General features: G+C 40.6%; 1 protein-coding gene across 2 annotated transcripts in view; it reads right to left on the minus strand.

Moving 5' to 3' along the window:
* Positions 1–4,640: 4,640 nt before the first annotated feature.
* The window catches only part of afap1l1a (actin filament associated protein 1-like 1a), a 64,152-nt gene continuing 52,225 nt past the window's right edge, over positions 4,641–16,567 (minus strand). Inside the window, exons 12-19 of one of the 2 annotated variants that reach the window (XM_033974537.2) lie at positions 16,156–16,367; positions 13,992–14,137; positions 13,844–13,901; positions 10,204–10,303; positions 9,450–9,617; positions 7,791–7,966; positions 6,271–6,399; positions 4,641–5,529 (exon numbers count right to left, since the gene is read on the minus strand). In XM_033974537.2, coding sequence (XP_033830428.1) covers positions 5,503–5,529; positions 6,271–6,399; positions 7,791–7,966; positions 9,450–9,617; positions 10,204–10,303; positions 13,844–13,901; positions 13,992–14,137; positions 16,156–16,367 — 1,016 coding nt within the window. In that variant the 3' untranslated portion in view covers positions 4,641–5,502. The remainder of the gene's footprint in view (positions 5,530–6,270; positions 6,400–7,790; positions 7,967–9,449; positions 9,618–10,203; positions 10,304–13,843; positions 13,902–13,991; positions 14,138–16,155; positions 16,368–16,567) is intronic. The other variant, XM_055224641.1, reaches the window with a different exon arrangement.

Here is a 16,567-nt window from a genome sequence, read left to right on the forward strand (position 1 = left end):
TCTGATTGGTCGTCTTCGAGGGCGACGTAAGCGCATTACCGTAATGACAGTGACATATTTAAAGAGCCTCATGCCTCTGCTTTGAGACGCCGTTTGAATTTACATGAAGCACGATTAGTTGTGGAGTTATGGTAACGGAAAGTCCACAACCGCGAGTCTAACGGCGGCGATAGCATCCGACGCTACAGGGTTAATGTGTTTAAATCTGGTACAAATCATACTTTTTTTGTAAGATTAATGAATTTGTACATGGTCCCTGACAAATAAAGAATAAAGAAAGAACGTTAGCAACAGGTTTGATTGACAGCCTTGCTAAGAGCCCGCCCCCTGCTAAATCAGAGGTGCAGGCAGGGCCGGTCCCAGCGTTCAGGGGGCCCTAAGCTGAATGTGTCTCTGGGGCCCCCTCCTGGTTCAGCTGTTGGTGATTCACATTTGACACATTCTGACTCTGCTCTCATCACTTTGAACAGTTGTATTTGTGTTTATCTGAACAACATCAGACTGAAAGCATCCAGAATGACACAAATACAACAGACACAACAGAACACAAGACTTTTTAAATTCTACACATTTTTCTTTGTTTCTGTTGTATTTTAATGTGTCCAGCTGTGTGTTTCTTACATTTACATTATGTCGGGTCCTTGCTCCGGTGTAAACACAGAGCTGCCCTCACCTCTGCCCGACTCAAAAACAAACACAGCAGCAGATATTTTACTACTTTAGAAATACAACAAATGTAATTGTTTTAGAGATATTAGATATTTAAGCTGCTGTAAACACACAAGCCCCGTGTCCAATAAAACGTGATATATTATATTATTTTCAATATAAATATATGGTCTCTTGGGGCCCCCTGGTGGCCTCGGGGCCCTAAGCAGCTGCTCAGTCTGATTATAGTCTGGACCGGCCCTGGGTAAAAGGAGCTGTTGATTTGAAAACTACCACTTGATGACATCACAAGGTGGAACAGAGCGTTTTGAGCTTTGGAGATGTGACAGACGAATAATAAAGTGTGACTCAAACATGTGTGAATGAAGGAGGTAACAGCATTATAACATGACGTAAAGCTACAAGAGTATATTTTTGTTTTGCTCAAATTATGACCTTGATAAAAAAAATAAATTAATTAATTAAAAAAAAAAAAAAAAAATCAGCCTTTTCAGCAGGTCTCCAAAAAATATGATAAATACTTTTACTTTTCAGTCCTGTTCAACAATGTAGTGGAGTAGAAAGTACAGATACTGCTCTCAAATGTACTGAAGTAAAAGTATACACTGTAATTTCTACTTAAACACAGTACTTTACTACTTGTACTCCACCACTGGGCTGAATAAATACATCAGCATGTGTAAATCTACTACAGAGACCAGAACTTTGGCTGCCTGAATGAGTCTATACTCTGCTGCAAATATTGCCTTCATAACAGTGGCTTTCTCCCATTTCATACTGTAAATTATTATCATATTAAAGATTTGACTACCAAAAACAGACGGCATTGTGGGTCTGTGTTGCGTTCGAGGGGCAGACGGCGTTCGTGTGTTTTATGGCTGATTGCGCCGAGTCTGAGGCTGTAAACTTCAGCTGGTGTTGTTCATTAAACGCGGCTTCGCCCAAAAACCAGTGTTTACGAAGGCGAGGGCTAAGCTAACGTGTGTCTACGAAGGCGAGGGCTAAGCTAACGTGTGTCTACGAAGGCGAGGGCTAAGCTAACGTGTGTCTACGAAGGCGAGGGCTAAGCTAACGTGTGTCTAACGTGTGTCTACAAAGGAGAGGGCTAAGCTAACGTGTGTCTACGAAGGCGAGGGCTAAGCTAACGTGTGTCTAACGTGTGTCTACGAAGGCGAGGGCTAAGCTAACGTGTGTCTAACGTGTGTCTACGAAGGCGAGGGCTAAGCTAACGTGTGTCTAACGTGTGTCTACGAAGGCGAGGGCTAAGCTAACGTGTGTCTAACGTGTGTCTACGAAGGCGAGGGCTAAGCTAACGTGTGTCTAACGAGTGGTTACGAAGGCAAGGGCTAAGCTAACGTGTGTCTAACGTGTGTCTATGAAGGCGAGGGCTAAGCTAACGTGTGTCTACGAAGGCGAGGGGTAAGCTAACGTGTGTCTAACGTGTGTTTACGAAGGCGAGGGCTAAGCTAACGTGTGTCTATGAACCTGTGGAACATCGGCATTGTGTAGCGGGACCTGATTTCAAACAGACATGGCCGAGAGGGGTGTAAGTTGTTTTGTTTTTTGTGTCTTGGCGGCACGGTGACTGAGTGCCATCACTCATGTCTCACAGCAAGAAGGTTGGTTCGATCCCCGGGTCACCAGGCCTTTCTGTGTGGAGTTTTTCATGTTTCTCCTCGTGTCTGGATGGGTTTCCTCCGGGTACTCCGGTTTCCCCCATCAACCAAAACATGAACGCCCTTCGAGACAACTGTTGTTGTGATTTTGGGCGTTACAAAAATAAATGAATTGAATTGAATTGAATTGAATTAATAATAAATCTGTGAAAAGAGAATGACATTTTTCATACCTTTTACATATCTTGTTGTGAGTCAGTTTGATCTAAGAGACTTCAGGGTGTATTTTTATGTGCATTCGTAATTTTCAAGCTATTTTTTCTGTATTTTAGCTAAAGAAATGACGATTTAAACCCTCTGCTTTTGGTGAACAGGGCAATTCTAGGCCCTGGGTACAAAACAGACTGTACTGTTTATATAAATGGACATAGCTAACCTGCTAGCTGCTGCTTCTAAATGGTTTCGCTTTCTATTTGCTCCTTTCTCTGTATCTACTGCTGTCAGACTCATCATTTTGGTCTTAAATATTTGGATTAACCCGCTCTACATGATCCTGGGGTTTTTGATGTGTTTTGAGTTATTTTTTCATTTTTTTAAATTTTATTTTGAGTTTTTTTTGGTTGTTTTGAGTTTTTTTTTTAAACTTTTTTTAATTTTTATTTTTAGTTATTTTAAGTTAATTTTAGATTTATTTTCTTTTTTGTTATTTGAGTTTATTTTTTTCAATTTTTTAGTTTTTTTTGTTATTTCGAGTTATTTTTAACTTTTTTGTTATGTTGTTTTTTTGTTAGTTTGTTTTTTAGTTATTCAGAGTTGATTTTTGCATATATATATATATATATATATATATACATATATATATATATATATACATATATATATATATATATATATATATATATATATATATATATATATATACATATATATATATATATATATATATATATATATATATATAATTATATATATTGTTATTTTGAGTTTGTTTTTTGTCCCCTCTCTCTGTACCTGCTGCTGTCAGACTCATTTTGATCTTAAATGTTCGTATTAACCCTCTACATGATCCTGGGGTTTTTATTTCACTTTTGTGTCTGTAAATCAAAATATGAACATTAATAACAGACAAATCAGGCGACTTCTTTCCCCGAGGTCACTCCCACTAGCGTTAGCAACAGGTTTGATTGACAGCGTTGCTAAGCGCCTGCTCCCTGTTAAACCAAAAGCGGCGTTACCTTCAACAGCCTCGCTCCAGATTGGCTCTTTGGTTGCTATGATACTTGTAGTCGGATTTCCAAACATGAAACTCGGCTCCAAATTCGCCGCTATAACTGCTCTAGCCTCGATTAGCTTCATTTGACTGGATTACAAGTTATCTAATGAAAAATGCACATCAAAGACTTTTTGTGAGGGGCCCCTTCCTGCACTGCCCCTTTACCCCCCTCCAGTCCAACGCCCCTGTTGTGTTGTATCAAATTGTCAAAAAACAGTGACATCTGGGACAAAAACTGGGATAAATCACTGGTGTTGGGTGAATCTGCTGGGACAGAGGACACATGGCTCCAAATGTGTATGTTTATGTGATTTCTGGTCATGATTTGAAATGTGCTGCCTAAAGCGTTTCCTTCGGTCTTGTCTTACCCCGTCTCCATATTTATTTACTGCATTCATAAATCGGATCGTGTTTTATCGGGCTGTTTTTGAGCTGCAGCTTCTATCAGTTCCATGTAACGTATCAGAAAGCAGCGGGAACGTTCACGGACAAAGCATTTGAAAAGGTTTTTCCACAGATAAGAATGTAATTAGACTCCATTGTGACCTCTGGTGGTGAGATTTGATGATAAAACTCAGCCTTTAACTTAGACTTAAAGGTCCCACATTACACAAAACTGACTCTTGTGAGCTTTAAACAATGTTATAATGCTGTTTTATCTGCAAAAACAGACCTGGAGTTGTGTTTTGGTTCATTCACCCATGTTTGAGTGACTCTTTATTATGTTTCTGAAGCTCAAAACGCTCTGTTCCACCTTGTGATGTCATGAAGTGGTAGTTTTCAAGTTAACAGCTCCGTTTTTTACCTTTAGTTCAGTCGAGATGGGAAACTCCAGAGCACAAATCATCCAAATGATTCTAGAAATGAAGGTGTGTGGAGTTTAAAAACACAGTGGAGCACTTCCTGTATCACCACATGATGACATCACAAGGTGGAACAGAGCGTTTTGAAGAGTTTGTGCATTAAACATGTGTGAATGAAACAAAAACACAACTCCAGGTCTGTTTTTGAGGCAGTAACAGCGTTATGACATGAATAATCACAAATAATCACAAATAATCACAAATAATCACACAAATCTGCTTTTCAACAGTACAATTTATTATTAAAACCTCTGAAAATACGATAAACAGTTACATTTTTGCTCCCGGGTGCGAGCAGACGACCGTAAAGTGCAAAAACCTCCCACATAAACTTACAGAGACGTTAATATTCAAATGAGAACGTAATGGCTTTGAATGAGAAGCAGTTTGTTAGTGGCTTTAAAGCAGAGACGTACAGAATATTATCTACAAACGCGGACATGGCTGACGGTTCCTCCTCGTATTTTTTTTGCTGAAACCACATTAATTCTAATAGTGTGTCTCCGGCCTGCAGCTTTCATAGAACAAACTGATAAGTGCAGCGTATTTAAAATGCAGAAACTGAGCGGCGCACAGCTGATCAGCCCCGACACTCGCTCCATGTTTTAATGTTTTATGACGATGTTGATCCGGTTTGAAACGTAATATAAAAAATACAATAAACAGTAGTCATATCTTTCTATGTACAGCCATATCCACACATAAAAGGCACGTCCTCCTCGTTTAAATCCATTCTTTTCCCATCGTTTCCTCCGTTTCCCCTTGTGCCGCTTAAATATTAAACCTCTATCACCCTTAAAAACATGGATCTCCCACAATGCAACGCTGTCCACACTTGCGTAACGTCTTTCAAAACACAAATCACCATCGTATTCGCAACTTGAACTGATGCCAACACTTGAATACAGTGAGAATTACCTCATTCATGTAACAAGTAAATATTAAGAGGGCTGTACCTCCACCTAGGGGCCAAAGTCTTTCATTACAAGTAATTCACAAATTCACAAGGAACGTTTGGAGCGTGATCCCGCCCCCTCCAGTCTCTTGGTCCAGTTTGTCGTTCAACTGCAACTGTTTCTCCTTAAGTTCCTTTCTTTGATTCCCATTCCTGAAAAAAAAATTAGAAAAAAGAGAAAAATAAATACATTTGTGAGCACAGGGGTTACATAACTCTCAACCAGCTTCAAAACTGTACAAAGTAAACTCATTTAACCAAAAACTGGACTGGAGCTGTCTCTCTCTCTCTGTCAGTCTCTCTCTCTCTCTGTCTGTCTCTCTCTCTGTCAATCTCTCTCTCACTGTCTCTCTCTCTCTCTCTGTCTGTCTCTCTCTCTCTGTCTCTCAGTCTGTCTCTCTCTCTCTGTCTGTCTCTCTCTGTGTCTCTCAGTCTCTCTATCTCTGTCTCTCTCTCTGTCTCTCAGTCTGTCTCTCTCTCTCTGTGTCTGTCCCTCTCTCTCTGTCTGTCCCTCTCTCTCTCTGTCTCTCTCTCTCTCTCTGTCTGTCTCTCAGTCTCTCTCCCTGTCTCTCTCTCTGTCTGTCTCTCTCTTTACAGACACAATAGTGAAATAAAATCCCCAGGATCATGTAGAGTTAATCTGAACATTTAAGACCAAAATGAGTCTGAAGCAGCAGGTACAGAGAGAGGAGACAGATTTTCAATAGAAACTCAACTGGAGCCAGAGTTGACGCTCACTTCCTGTTTGTAACGCGGCGCTAGCAGGTTAGCTATGTCCATTTATATAACTAGTCTATGGGCACAAAGGATAATCACTGACTGGGAGCTTCAGCATCTTTCTAAATGTGAAAACGTTGCAGTAAAAATCGAGTATAAATCGAGTTTGAGCGGGACCTTCGCTTTCTGCATGACCGTCCCGTTGGAGGAGGCGTACACAGACGGGGGTCTTCGCCTCAGCTCGGCCGCACAGTTCACAGGTAAACCCTCGGCGTAGATGTTCTGCTGCTTCTTGTTGTTCGACGCCTAGAAACACAAAATACATTCATACATTTAGAAGAAGCAGCTATAAAGCCCGACAACCGATCTACAAGGGCGACGGTGGCTCAGTCAGGTAGAGCGTTTGTCCACTGATCTTTAGGTTGGCGGTGCGATCCCAGCTCCCATGGATGATTACTGTTGTTGTGTCCTTGGGCAAGACACTTAACCCACCTCACGCTTAGTGTAAATACGATTCAGTCAGACATTTCAATTTGGTTTTAGTCTTAGTCTTTTTCCTTTTTTTTGTTTTGTTTTTGTCCAAATTGAATAAAATAATTTGTTTTAGTGTAGTTTATTTGACCGAAATGCTAAAGCTAATTTGGTGAACTAGATCCATCATCATAGAAAATATATTTTAACTGCGATAAACTGTACTGCATTACTTTTGTAGCAAAGGAAAGTTTAAAAAAGTTGAAGGACCTTTAGCCGCTTCTTCAGTTCTGGTCAGATTACTGCTGGACACTGCTTTATATCTGTCTGAAGAGAGGAACAGCCATTGTTTCAGGCTTAATTTGCCTGGCTAGGTCTACTGTTCTCTTTGTTTCCTTTGTTTGCTTTGGGTCCTAGGATGGAGCAATAAAAATGCTTCTTTATCTCTCCTCTTAAACCATTTCTTTTCAGATTTCCAGATTTAACTTTGTCGAGATAAACAGCAGAAAAAGAGAAATAAAATGTGTCAACTGGACAAAACGTTGCAGGCGTGAAGATGAATTAAGCTCAATAGACAAAAAACAAACTGTAAACAATGAGTGTTTTTAGTATCAGTGTGGTTAGCTTCTCCCTTCAGACCGAAATGAGGCAGTGTCCAGCAGTAATCTGACCAGACGAGCAGCCAAACGTCTTCACCCCTACAACGTTTTGTCCAGTTGACACATTTTATTTCTCTTTTGCTGCTGTTTATCTCGAGTAAAAGACAAAGTTAAATCTGGAGAACTGAAAAGAAATGGTTTGAGAGGAGAGTTAAAGAAGGAAAGTTGGGAAAGACAATCCTTCCTTGAACAAGAACAGAGACCTTAGACCTGTCCTCCATCTATAACTCCATCCGCAGACCCAAAGCAAACAAAGGAAACAAGGAGAACAATGGACCTAGCAAGGCAAATTAAGGCTGAAACTGGCTGAAACAATGGCTGTTCCTCCCTTCAGACAGATATAAGACAGTGTCCAGCAGTAATCTGACCAGAACTGAAGAAGCCAAACGTCTTCACTCATTCACCATTTGACAGATTTGTTTTTTCTTTTGCGATCAGACCTGGACGACGGAGGGATTACACAGATATTTGACAAAAACGCACGTAATTTCCGATATGTTTACTATGTCTGACAAAGCAATGATGAAATATTTTAGTCGACAGAACAAACTGGTCCTTCAAACGTACCTTGGCTGCGGGTTTGGTCTGCGCTGGTGAAGCCACGCCTCCTCCTGACAGACTTTTCTGGATGTTTTCTTTGACTTGGGTCAGTTTGAGCTCCAGATCCACCCTCTCCGCCTCTTTGGCTCGACATTTCTCATCCAGCTCCGCCACCCGCTTGTTCAGGAAGGGCTTTCTCCTCTCTGCAGAATAAACAATCCCAGATCAGGACTCGGTTCATTTAAAACGTGAAAAAAAAACCCTCGGAGCAACACATCTCGTCTACGTCTGTGGGAGAGTCGTGTCAGATTAACAGAATATCAAAGCATTCAAGTTAATTTAAAAACACATTTATTCAGGCTGTAAAAACATGAGCCGTCTGACGCAATGAGTGGTAATATTTATGTTCACGTAATGTAATAAGTGGAAAGATCAGACGATTTGGACTGGACCGTAGACGAGTCCAAATCGTAGGGGAACACGTTTACACAAGGAGCTAGTGCTGAGAAACGGAGACGTTAGGAACAAAGAAGCAAATATATCACTTTGAAACATCTCGAAACATCAGGAACACATCAACATCGCAAGATAAGTTCAACATTTTTGGATATATATCTGATGTTTTTAGATTCAGTGCGAGTTTGTTTATAAAGCGCTTTAAAATAACTCCAGCTGACCCCAAAAAAGGCCCCAAAAAACCCCAAAATATACAGATTACATGATACATAGTAAAAAGAATAATAAAACATCAAGATATTCTGTCTAGCTAGTAGGTATGGGACGATTATCGTGGCCAAAATAATCACGATTAACGATTATATCACCATAATTATTAAAGTTGCTGACAGTTTAAAATGTTACAGATGTGAATAATTGTAATTTTAATCATATAAATTGTATAATATTGTACTTTGTCATCAGTGAAAACAGCTACGATCTAGAGGAGAATATTCTGATTGTGCAGGGCCGTCAACTGAAATTTGGGGGCCCGGGGCAAGAAGTTTCACGTGGGCCCCCGTCTAATACAAATGAATAGGAAGAGAGTCCAATTTTGGGCCCCTAAACCCCTTGACAACAGACCCATTTGTCCCCCCCGCCATAGACTTTTTGCACATTTTAGTGATTCTACGACGATTATCTTTGTTGCCAATTATCACGATTATATAAAATGTCCCACGAACGATTATTGTCGACCCTTTTTATCACGATAAACGATATTATTGTTTATCATCCAATCCCTAGCCTACACATAGCAAGAATTAATGTTTTTACAGGAATTTTTGAGCTATAAAACACCTGTAATTCAATAAACACAAGGAAGATTTATTTGATGAGCAGGGCCGTCAACTGAAATTTGGGGGCCCGGGGCAAGAAGTTTCACATGGGCCCCCCTCTAATACAAATTAATAGAAAGAGAGTCAAATTTCGGGTTTGTTTATCATCCGAAAACTTGCCTACACATAGCAAGAATTTGTGTTTTTTCAGGAATTTTTGAGCAATAAAACACCTGTAATTCAATAAATACAAGGCAGATTTGTTTGAATTTAACCTATTTTACATTTCAAACCATGAGTCTATGTTTTTGAGGAGCTAACAGCATTATAGCATGTCTTAAAGCTCACAAGAGTCCATTTTTCGTGATATAGTATCTTTAAACTTAATATAATCCAAACTGTCCATATTTACCATGTGCAGTTTTGAGTTCTTCTTTAAGCTCTTTCTTCTCTTGTCTCAAAACCAACAGCATCTTCCTTATCCCATCTTTCTCTCTCTCCAGCTCCTCTTTCTCCTTCAGGTATCGCTTGGCGTCCTCCTCCGCTCGTGTTTTCCCATAGCGGCCGTACTGGTTTGCGTCTACGTAAAGAAGACATCAGGGAACAGGAAGCTTTAGTAAAAGGTCACGGAGGTTATGGGAAGAAAGAGAAGCGCACACCTCGCTCAACGGGCGTGGCATTCAGATTTCACACTTTTTTTTTTTGCTGAATTTGACCTATTTTACATTTCAAACCGTGAACCTGGAAATTATGGAGTAATAAAAGCCCAGAACTCCTGCAGAGAGAGGTCGTGTCACAGTTAATGCTTCCATCCAATAAATTTTAAGCTCCAACTCAAGGCTTAATCCTCGTTCTTTAATGTGGAAAAAGAACCAAAACGGCGATGACCACACAGATATCAGTTTCAGTAGACCTTAAGCTAGCTAGATCGAAGAAAGCAACTGCCACGAAGGAAAAACGAGAGATAGATTTTAGATTGAAACTGAAGAAGATGATGGAGAGGATAGAGGAGCATGAAACCACATGAAAGCTGAGGTTTTCAGAAGGAATTGCTCAGAGCTAACGGGATGTACCAACCCGCCGTAAATCCCTCAGAGTCGGAATACCAGCGTAATCTTTCGTCTATAAGGAGTAAGTAAAGCTGGAGTTGTAACGGTAGGACTTACTGGAGCCCGAACGCTTGAGGGAGATGGGAGGTTTGGTCCGATCCGAGTCGCTGCTGGAGAAACTGGAGCGGCGTTTTCCGTTATTCCCACACTGCTCGGACTGGAAGGAGAGGAAACACGGCGTGAACGTGTTTGGATGAGTTTGTAATACTGAAATTAACGTAAATAAAAGAGGAAGATGGGGGAGAATGTTACGTTTGAGAGGTAGAGTGTCGGGGAGTGTGGGATTCGCTAAGGTTTGATCAGAAGCGTGACTGAAACGACGTCAAAAGTATCTGCGTAATCCCTCAGTCGTCCAGGTTTGACCCATCGCAAAAAGAAAAATATAAAATGAGTCAACTGGACAAAACGTTGTAGGAGTGAAGACTTTTGGCTGCTCGTCGAAGCCGTTTCTTCAGGTCACGTTGCGCTGTGCCTGAGTCCTACTTAGCATAGTCATTCAAACCCCTAATGAGTGGTGTCACACCTGTTAGCATCCTCGCTAGCCCTGTTGTTTACTTTGTTTGCTTTGGGTCTGAGGATGGAGTTATAGATAGGAAATAGATGATGTCTGAGGCTGCCATTCCTCTTCAAAGATGGAGTGTCTTTCCAAACAAAAATAGCGTCTTTATCTCTCCTCTCAAAGTATTTTTCTTTGGCTAAAATCTGAACCTCACTATCTTTAAAGGAGCGGTCAGTGGCTTTGAGATAAGATATAAAACAGTGTCCAGCAGTAATCTGACCAGAACTGAAGAAGCAGCGAAACCTCTTCACTCCTACAACGTTTTGGGCCAGTATTTTTCTTTTGCAGCGTCAAAAGTGTAAATAATATTGGAAAAAACTGTTAAAGAGGTTAATGAAAGATGTGAAATTGATAACGCGTCGTCCTTATATTTAGTACTACTGTAAGGGCTGGTGAAAACTGAATATTTCAATAAAAAAACAACAACTTTATGACATTACATTACGCCAGATTTGATCAACCCACTGCACTTTTCATTGACTTAAAAAAAAGCCTTTAATACGTTGATCATAATACACTCATCAATAAATTGTTAAACTATGGTATATCCACATTAAAACATATTATCCGGTGGTGTCCCTCAGGGGTCAGTACTGGGCCCGTTATTGTTTCTCTTGTTAATGAATGATCTATGTAATTTCTCTTGGGGAAAACCTATAATTGGTTCTAAATTGCACTGTTGTCTCTGTATCTCTTCATGAACAATGTACATTTTGTGTATTAAGTGCATTACACATGTAGAACTGTCATGTTTCACTCAAAGGGTTTGTAAAGGCATGACAATAATTACATAAATAACAATAATTCTGAATGCTCAGTTGCATAAATGAGGTGTTGGAGGAGGACAAATCTGTGAAGTCAACTGACCAGCCCAGGGAGTCAAATACAGTCCAATATATACAAATATTAATAAACAAAGTAGGTCTGGATGTGTCTAATGTGACTCCAAAATGGCTCGGTATATCTGCATTTAATGTCAGTCAAAATAAATGTACATATTTGCAATTAGCTTGTATAAAAAGTGCCGTTATGAGATTGTTATCGACTAAATATTGATGTCCACCCCCTGTCTGTTCGCCATATACACAAAACAGTAAGCAGGGCTGGTCAGCTGACTTCACAGATTTGTCCTACACAAAATGTACATTGTTCATGAAGAGATACAGAGACAACAGTGCAATTTAGAACCAATTATAAGTTTTCCCCAAGAGAAATTACATAGATCATTCATAAACAAGAGAAACAATAACGGGCCCAGTACTGACCCCTGAGGGACCCACCGGATAATATGTTTTAATGTGGATCTGCGCTCATCCATTTGGACAAACTGCTGTCTATCAGTGACTGCAGTGGATTTCCTTTTATACCATAGTTTAACAATAAATAAACGAAGTACTCAGATAAACTTAGAGGAGACTAAATAGTAAAGATCCTGCCCCATTTACAAAAAAAACTTCAGTGATTGCGGTTGGTCAGTGACGCTCCTCCTCACGTCTGTGCAGCTCGAGCGGAGGAGGATGTGCAAAGGGCAGGAAACCCCCATAAAACAAACCCCACGTCCTCCCACATTTACTGCGTGTGGAAGTGTGTGAGTGAGCTGTGTTTCTAAAGCACGTCTTTGGGGTTAAAACAGCAATTTACAGCCTGTAAAAGCGCCCTGACCTCCTGCCCCGTCTCACCCTTCACACTTCCTTTATATTCTCTAGTTTTTTTTCTTTTTTCTTGCCCTTTCGCTCACCGGACAGGCGTGTAACATGGCTCTGCTGGTGCTTCTGCGTTAAAATGATTAGAGGTATCAAATTCAGTGATGGGAGCTAACAGCTGGAGGCGCAGGGACATATACAGACTCCATTAGAACATTAAAATAACATTGTACTTTCATAATAACAGCAGATATTTTGTTGTTTGCAAAGAAAATTCAGTTACTTAAAACACTGAGAATATTGATACTGATACCAATACTCAAATATGATTAAATTTTGATATCTTGAGTAGGAATCCAGCTTTTTCTGATCCAATACAATGTCGATACTTTGGCTTGAAGCATCTGCCGAAACTGAATATCAACCGATACCTGGGCATAGTAAAAATGATTCAAAAATGATCCAAATGATCCAAACCTGCAATAGACGAAATCCGCGAAGTATCAGCTTTATTTTTTTACATTATTCTCTCTGTTTTTGTCTGTAAAACCCCTCACCACACACTTTATACACTTTTCTCACACAGGCGTTAACATTTTCTCACATTTCTCTCTCGTTTAAACTCTCTCAAAGTTCAAACCTTCGTAGGCGTCTTTGTCGGTGCAGAACGTTTCATCGACATTGTGGGTTTTGTCGGGGAGAAAACAAATTGCAAACGTACAGCACTTCAGAGTCACACTGAGATCCAACGTTTATGTAAATTTGTCTGAACACATTCTGTACTGGACAGGAGACACGGCACGGAGGAGACTGATGGACAATGGTCTACAGTCCAACAGCCAATCAGGACGCACGACACAATGGTCTACAGTCCGACAGCCAATCAGGACGCACGACACAATGGTCTACAGTCCAACAGCCAATCAAAGAAGCATGTAAAATCGCACAAAAAAAATCCGAGAAACAGCGAGGTGAACCTGCTCGTCTGAAAAGTACTGTATTTTCCGGACTATAAATCGCATTTTTTTCAGAGTTTGTCCGGGGGTGCGACTTATATGTGAAATATATGTTGTTTTTTTCTTCGTTATGATACATTTTTTGGCTGGTGCGACTTATATTACACAAAACATGGTATTTTACTAATAAATAAAGAACTGATTCAAACTGTCAACTTTACAAACTCAGCATTTTAAGAACCAAAACACTGCACTATTACTACACTATTTTCTGGTTTATGTTTTAATGTTATTTCCTCGTCACAAACAGACCTGGAATTGTGTTTTTTTGTTTCATTCACACACGTTTAACGCACAAACGCTGCAGATTTACGCTGAGTTCTTGTCTCAAACGGAAAACGTGCCATGGTCGACGGAACGCGGCGGCAGCTAGCAGGTTAGCTACGTCCATTTACATATACAGTCTATGATTTCTAGTTGCGTAAGCTACAAGTTCCTCCCGCTCTTCTCTTTATCTCCCGTTACATCACGTGACTCACCTGCATGTCCTCGTTCGGGACGTCGTCATAGTCGTGGGAACTTGAAGTAGTGGCCCACCTGCGTTAATAAACAAGACAAATGCAGCGTAAGTCGTTTTTTTGTCCTAAGTTTGACCCCGTGCAGACACCGCCGTTCATATCCACTTACAGGAAGGAGTGTCGTACTGCGTCGCGGATGTTGGCGATGGTGTCCACGTCAACGTAGTCGTAATGGAGGGACTCTGGATCTGTCAGAGAGCCGGACTCAGCGAGCAGAACGCCGAGCCAACGACCCATTTCCTCTGAGCTGCTCGCCTACACACACAAGGGCACGAGGAGGACACGGGCTAATGGGTTTGATGACATTTTGGATCTGGAGACTCGTAAGTGGAAGTTGCAGTTGGAGTTTACTTGAAAATTTAAAGCAAAAGTGTCGTTTTGTGGTTTTTACTTTTGTTTTTGAATGTGTTTTGCGACATACCTTTACGAATCAGCAAGAAATAAAAGGAACAAAAGCTCATTTCTAGTTTGCGAGTGATGAAAGATGAACACTGTTGCCATAGAAATTAATAATTCAAAGCAAAACGTTACATAAGTTGCATTGTTTTCTTTCTTAAATCAGGCCTATTCTGCAAAATCGACTTTTCAGAGCTACTGTATTAACCATTTTCTAGTTGTTTTCTTCTCGTTGATCGTCTTAAAGTTGTATTTAGAGTGTTTCATGTTTGAGTAATCTTTAATCGCTTATTTTTATTATTTAAAATGTGCAAATTATAACTGTAGAGCAGATTAAAGCTGATTTAAATGAAATGTGGTTGACCTTATTCGGCCTCGTTCGCTTTTTCCGTAAATGCAACTAAACCGCTTTGTCTTTGTGGCAGCGCTTCCAGTTAAGAGGAAATCCTGTTCCTTTCAATGGAGAATTTGGGAAAAGTTTTGGCGCTAAATATTGTATAAAGTCGGTTGGTTTGTGTCAAATGTTCAGTGTTTATGCGCAACAACAAATCAACACCGCACTGATTCTCTGTGAAGCTTTAAAACGCCTCTGTCTTCCCTATAAAACTTATTTGCAGCAGCTTATACAACGGTGCGGCTAGTTTATAGATTTTTACTGGGTAACGTCCACCGGGGGGCGCTTCACTCTCTAGCAGTAAACGCAAAAGTGAGACGGACGTGGGGAAAGATTATGCGCTGAAAAATACACGAGTTTTGATTTTTTGTCATTTTGCGCCTCATGCCACAAACTCATCATGGAAAACACGAAGAAATGAGCCAAAGAAGGAAATAGAGCCACTGCACGGAAGTTTGACCATTAAAGAAGGAAATAGAGCCACTGCACGTACGTTTGAGCATTAAAGAAGGAAATAGAGCCACTGCACGGACGTTTGAGCATTAAAGAAGGAAATAGAGCCACTGCACGGAAGTTTGATGATTAAAGAAGGAAATAGAGCCACTGCACATAAGTTTGACCTCAAAGAAGGAAATAGAGCCACTGCACGGAAGTTTGAGCATTAAAGAAGGAAATAGAGCCACTGCACGTAAGTTTGAGCATTAAAGAAGGAAATAGAGCCACTGCACGGACGTTTGAGCATTAAAGAAGGAAATAGAGCCACTGCACGTACGTTTGACCATTAAAGAAGGAAATAGAGCCACTGCACGTACGTTTAAGCATTAAAGAAGGAAATAGAGCCACTGCACGTAAGTTTGACCATTAAAGAAGGGAATAGAGCCACTGCATGTACGTTTGACCGTTAAAGAAGGAAATAGAGCCACTGCACGGAGGTTTGACCATCAAAGAAGGAAATAGAGCCACTGCACGTACGTTTGGCATCAGTGAATCGATGGTGCGACGTTGGAGGCGGCAGTGGGAAGAACTTAGTCGACGTAAAAAGACGACTAAATCTTTCAGAGGAAATAAAAGCAGATGGTTCGTGTTGGTGTGGTTTCATTTTCTAAACCTGCAGGTGTGTTCATCCGTGTTTTAGTGCCGATTTTCAGGCACAGTTTGGAAAAAAGCATGCCTTAAATAAAAAAAAAAAAAAACTCCGCGTGCCGTCTTTCTGTATAAATATCTCATGTTACATCTTTGTAACATATGGCTTATATTCAGGTGCAGCTTATATATGTACAAAATTGATTTTCTTTTCAAATTCAGCAGGTGTGGCTTATATTCAGGTGCGCTCTACAGTCCAAAATTTACAGTCCAAAATAATACAACCCAAATAGTGATGACGGCGCCACAGCAACTTCCAGAATAAGGTGAATAAAAGCTTCTTGGCAGTTTCACCGTCAGCCATTTTGAGTGAACTGCAGCTTTCTGAATTAAACCTCACCTCGAGAGCCGCCACCTCGTTGCTGCTCCTCATGATCCGAAAGGCGAAGGGGTGTTTGGGTCCCAGCCCTGGCACCACCTCACAGTCGTGGAGGGGCACAGAGGGCAGACAGGTGCGAGAGTCGCCCCTGTCGCTGTAAAAACGCAGGTAACCTTTGGACACGCAGCACCAGTGCTCCCTCCACACCTGGTTCACGAGCACCAACATGAAGCCTGCAGAAGGACAGAAACTCAGAATATATACAAAACGAGGCAAAATGTGGGCAAAACGATGAAGGATTGTGTAAAATTAAATATGAATGGGGTTCAGTGGGCCAAGAAAATAAAAAATAAACATATTTTTGTATATACAGGGTGGCCCAAAAGTCACTGACACTTTTAAATCTTCAATAGCTCCTGTAATTCTTAAGTTA

The sequence above is a fragment of the Periophthalmus magnuspinnatus genome, chromosome 10 (genome assembly GCF_009829125.3).
Source record: "Periophthalmus magnuspinnatus isolate fPerMag1 chromosome 10, fPerMag1.2.pri, whole genome shotgun sequence".
NCBI classification, from domain to species: domain Eukaryota; kingdom Metazoa; phylum Chordata; class Actinopteri; order Gobiiformes; family Gobiidae; genus Periophthalmus; species Periophthalmus magnuspinnatus.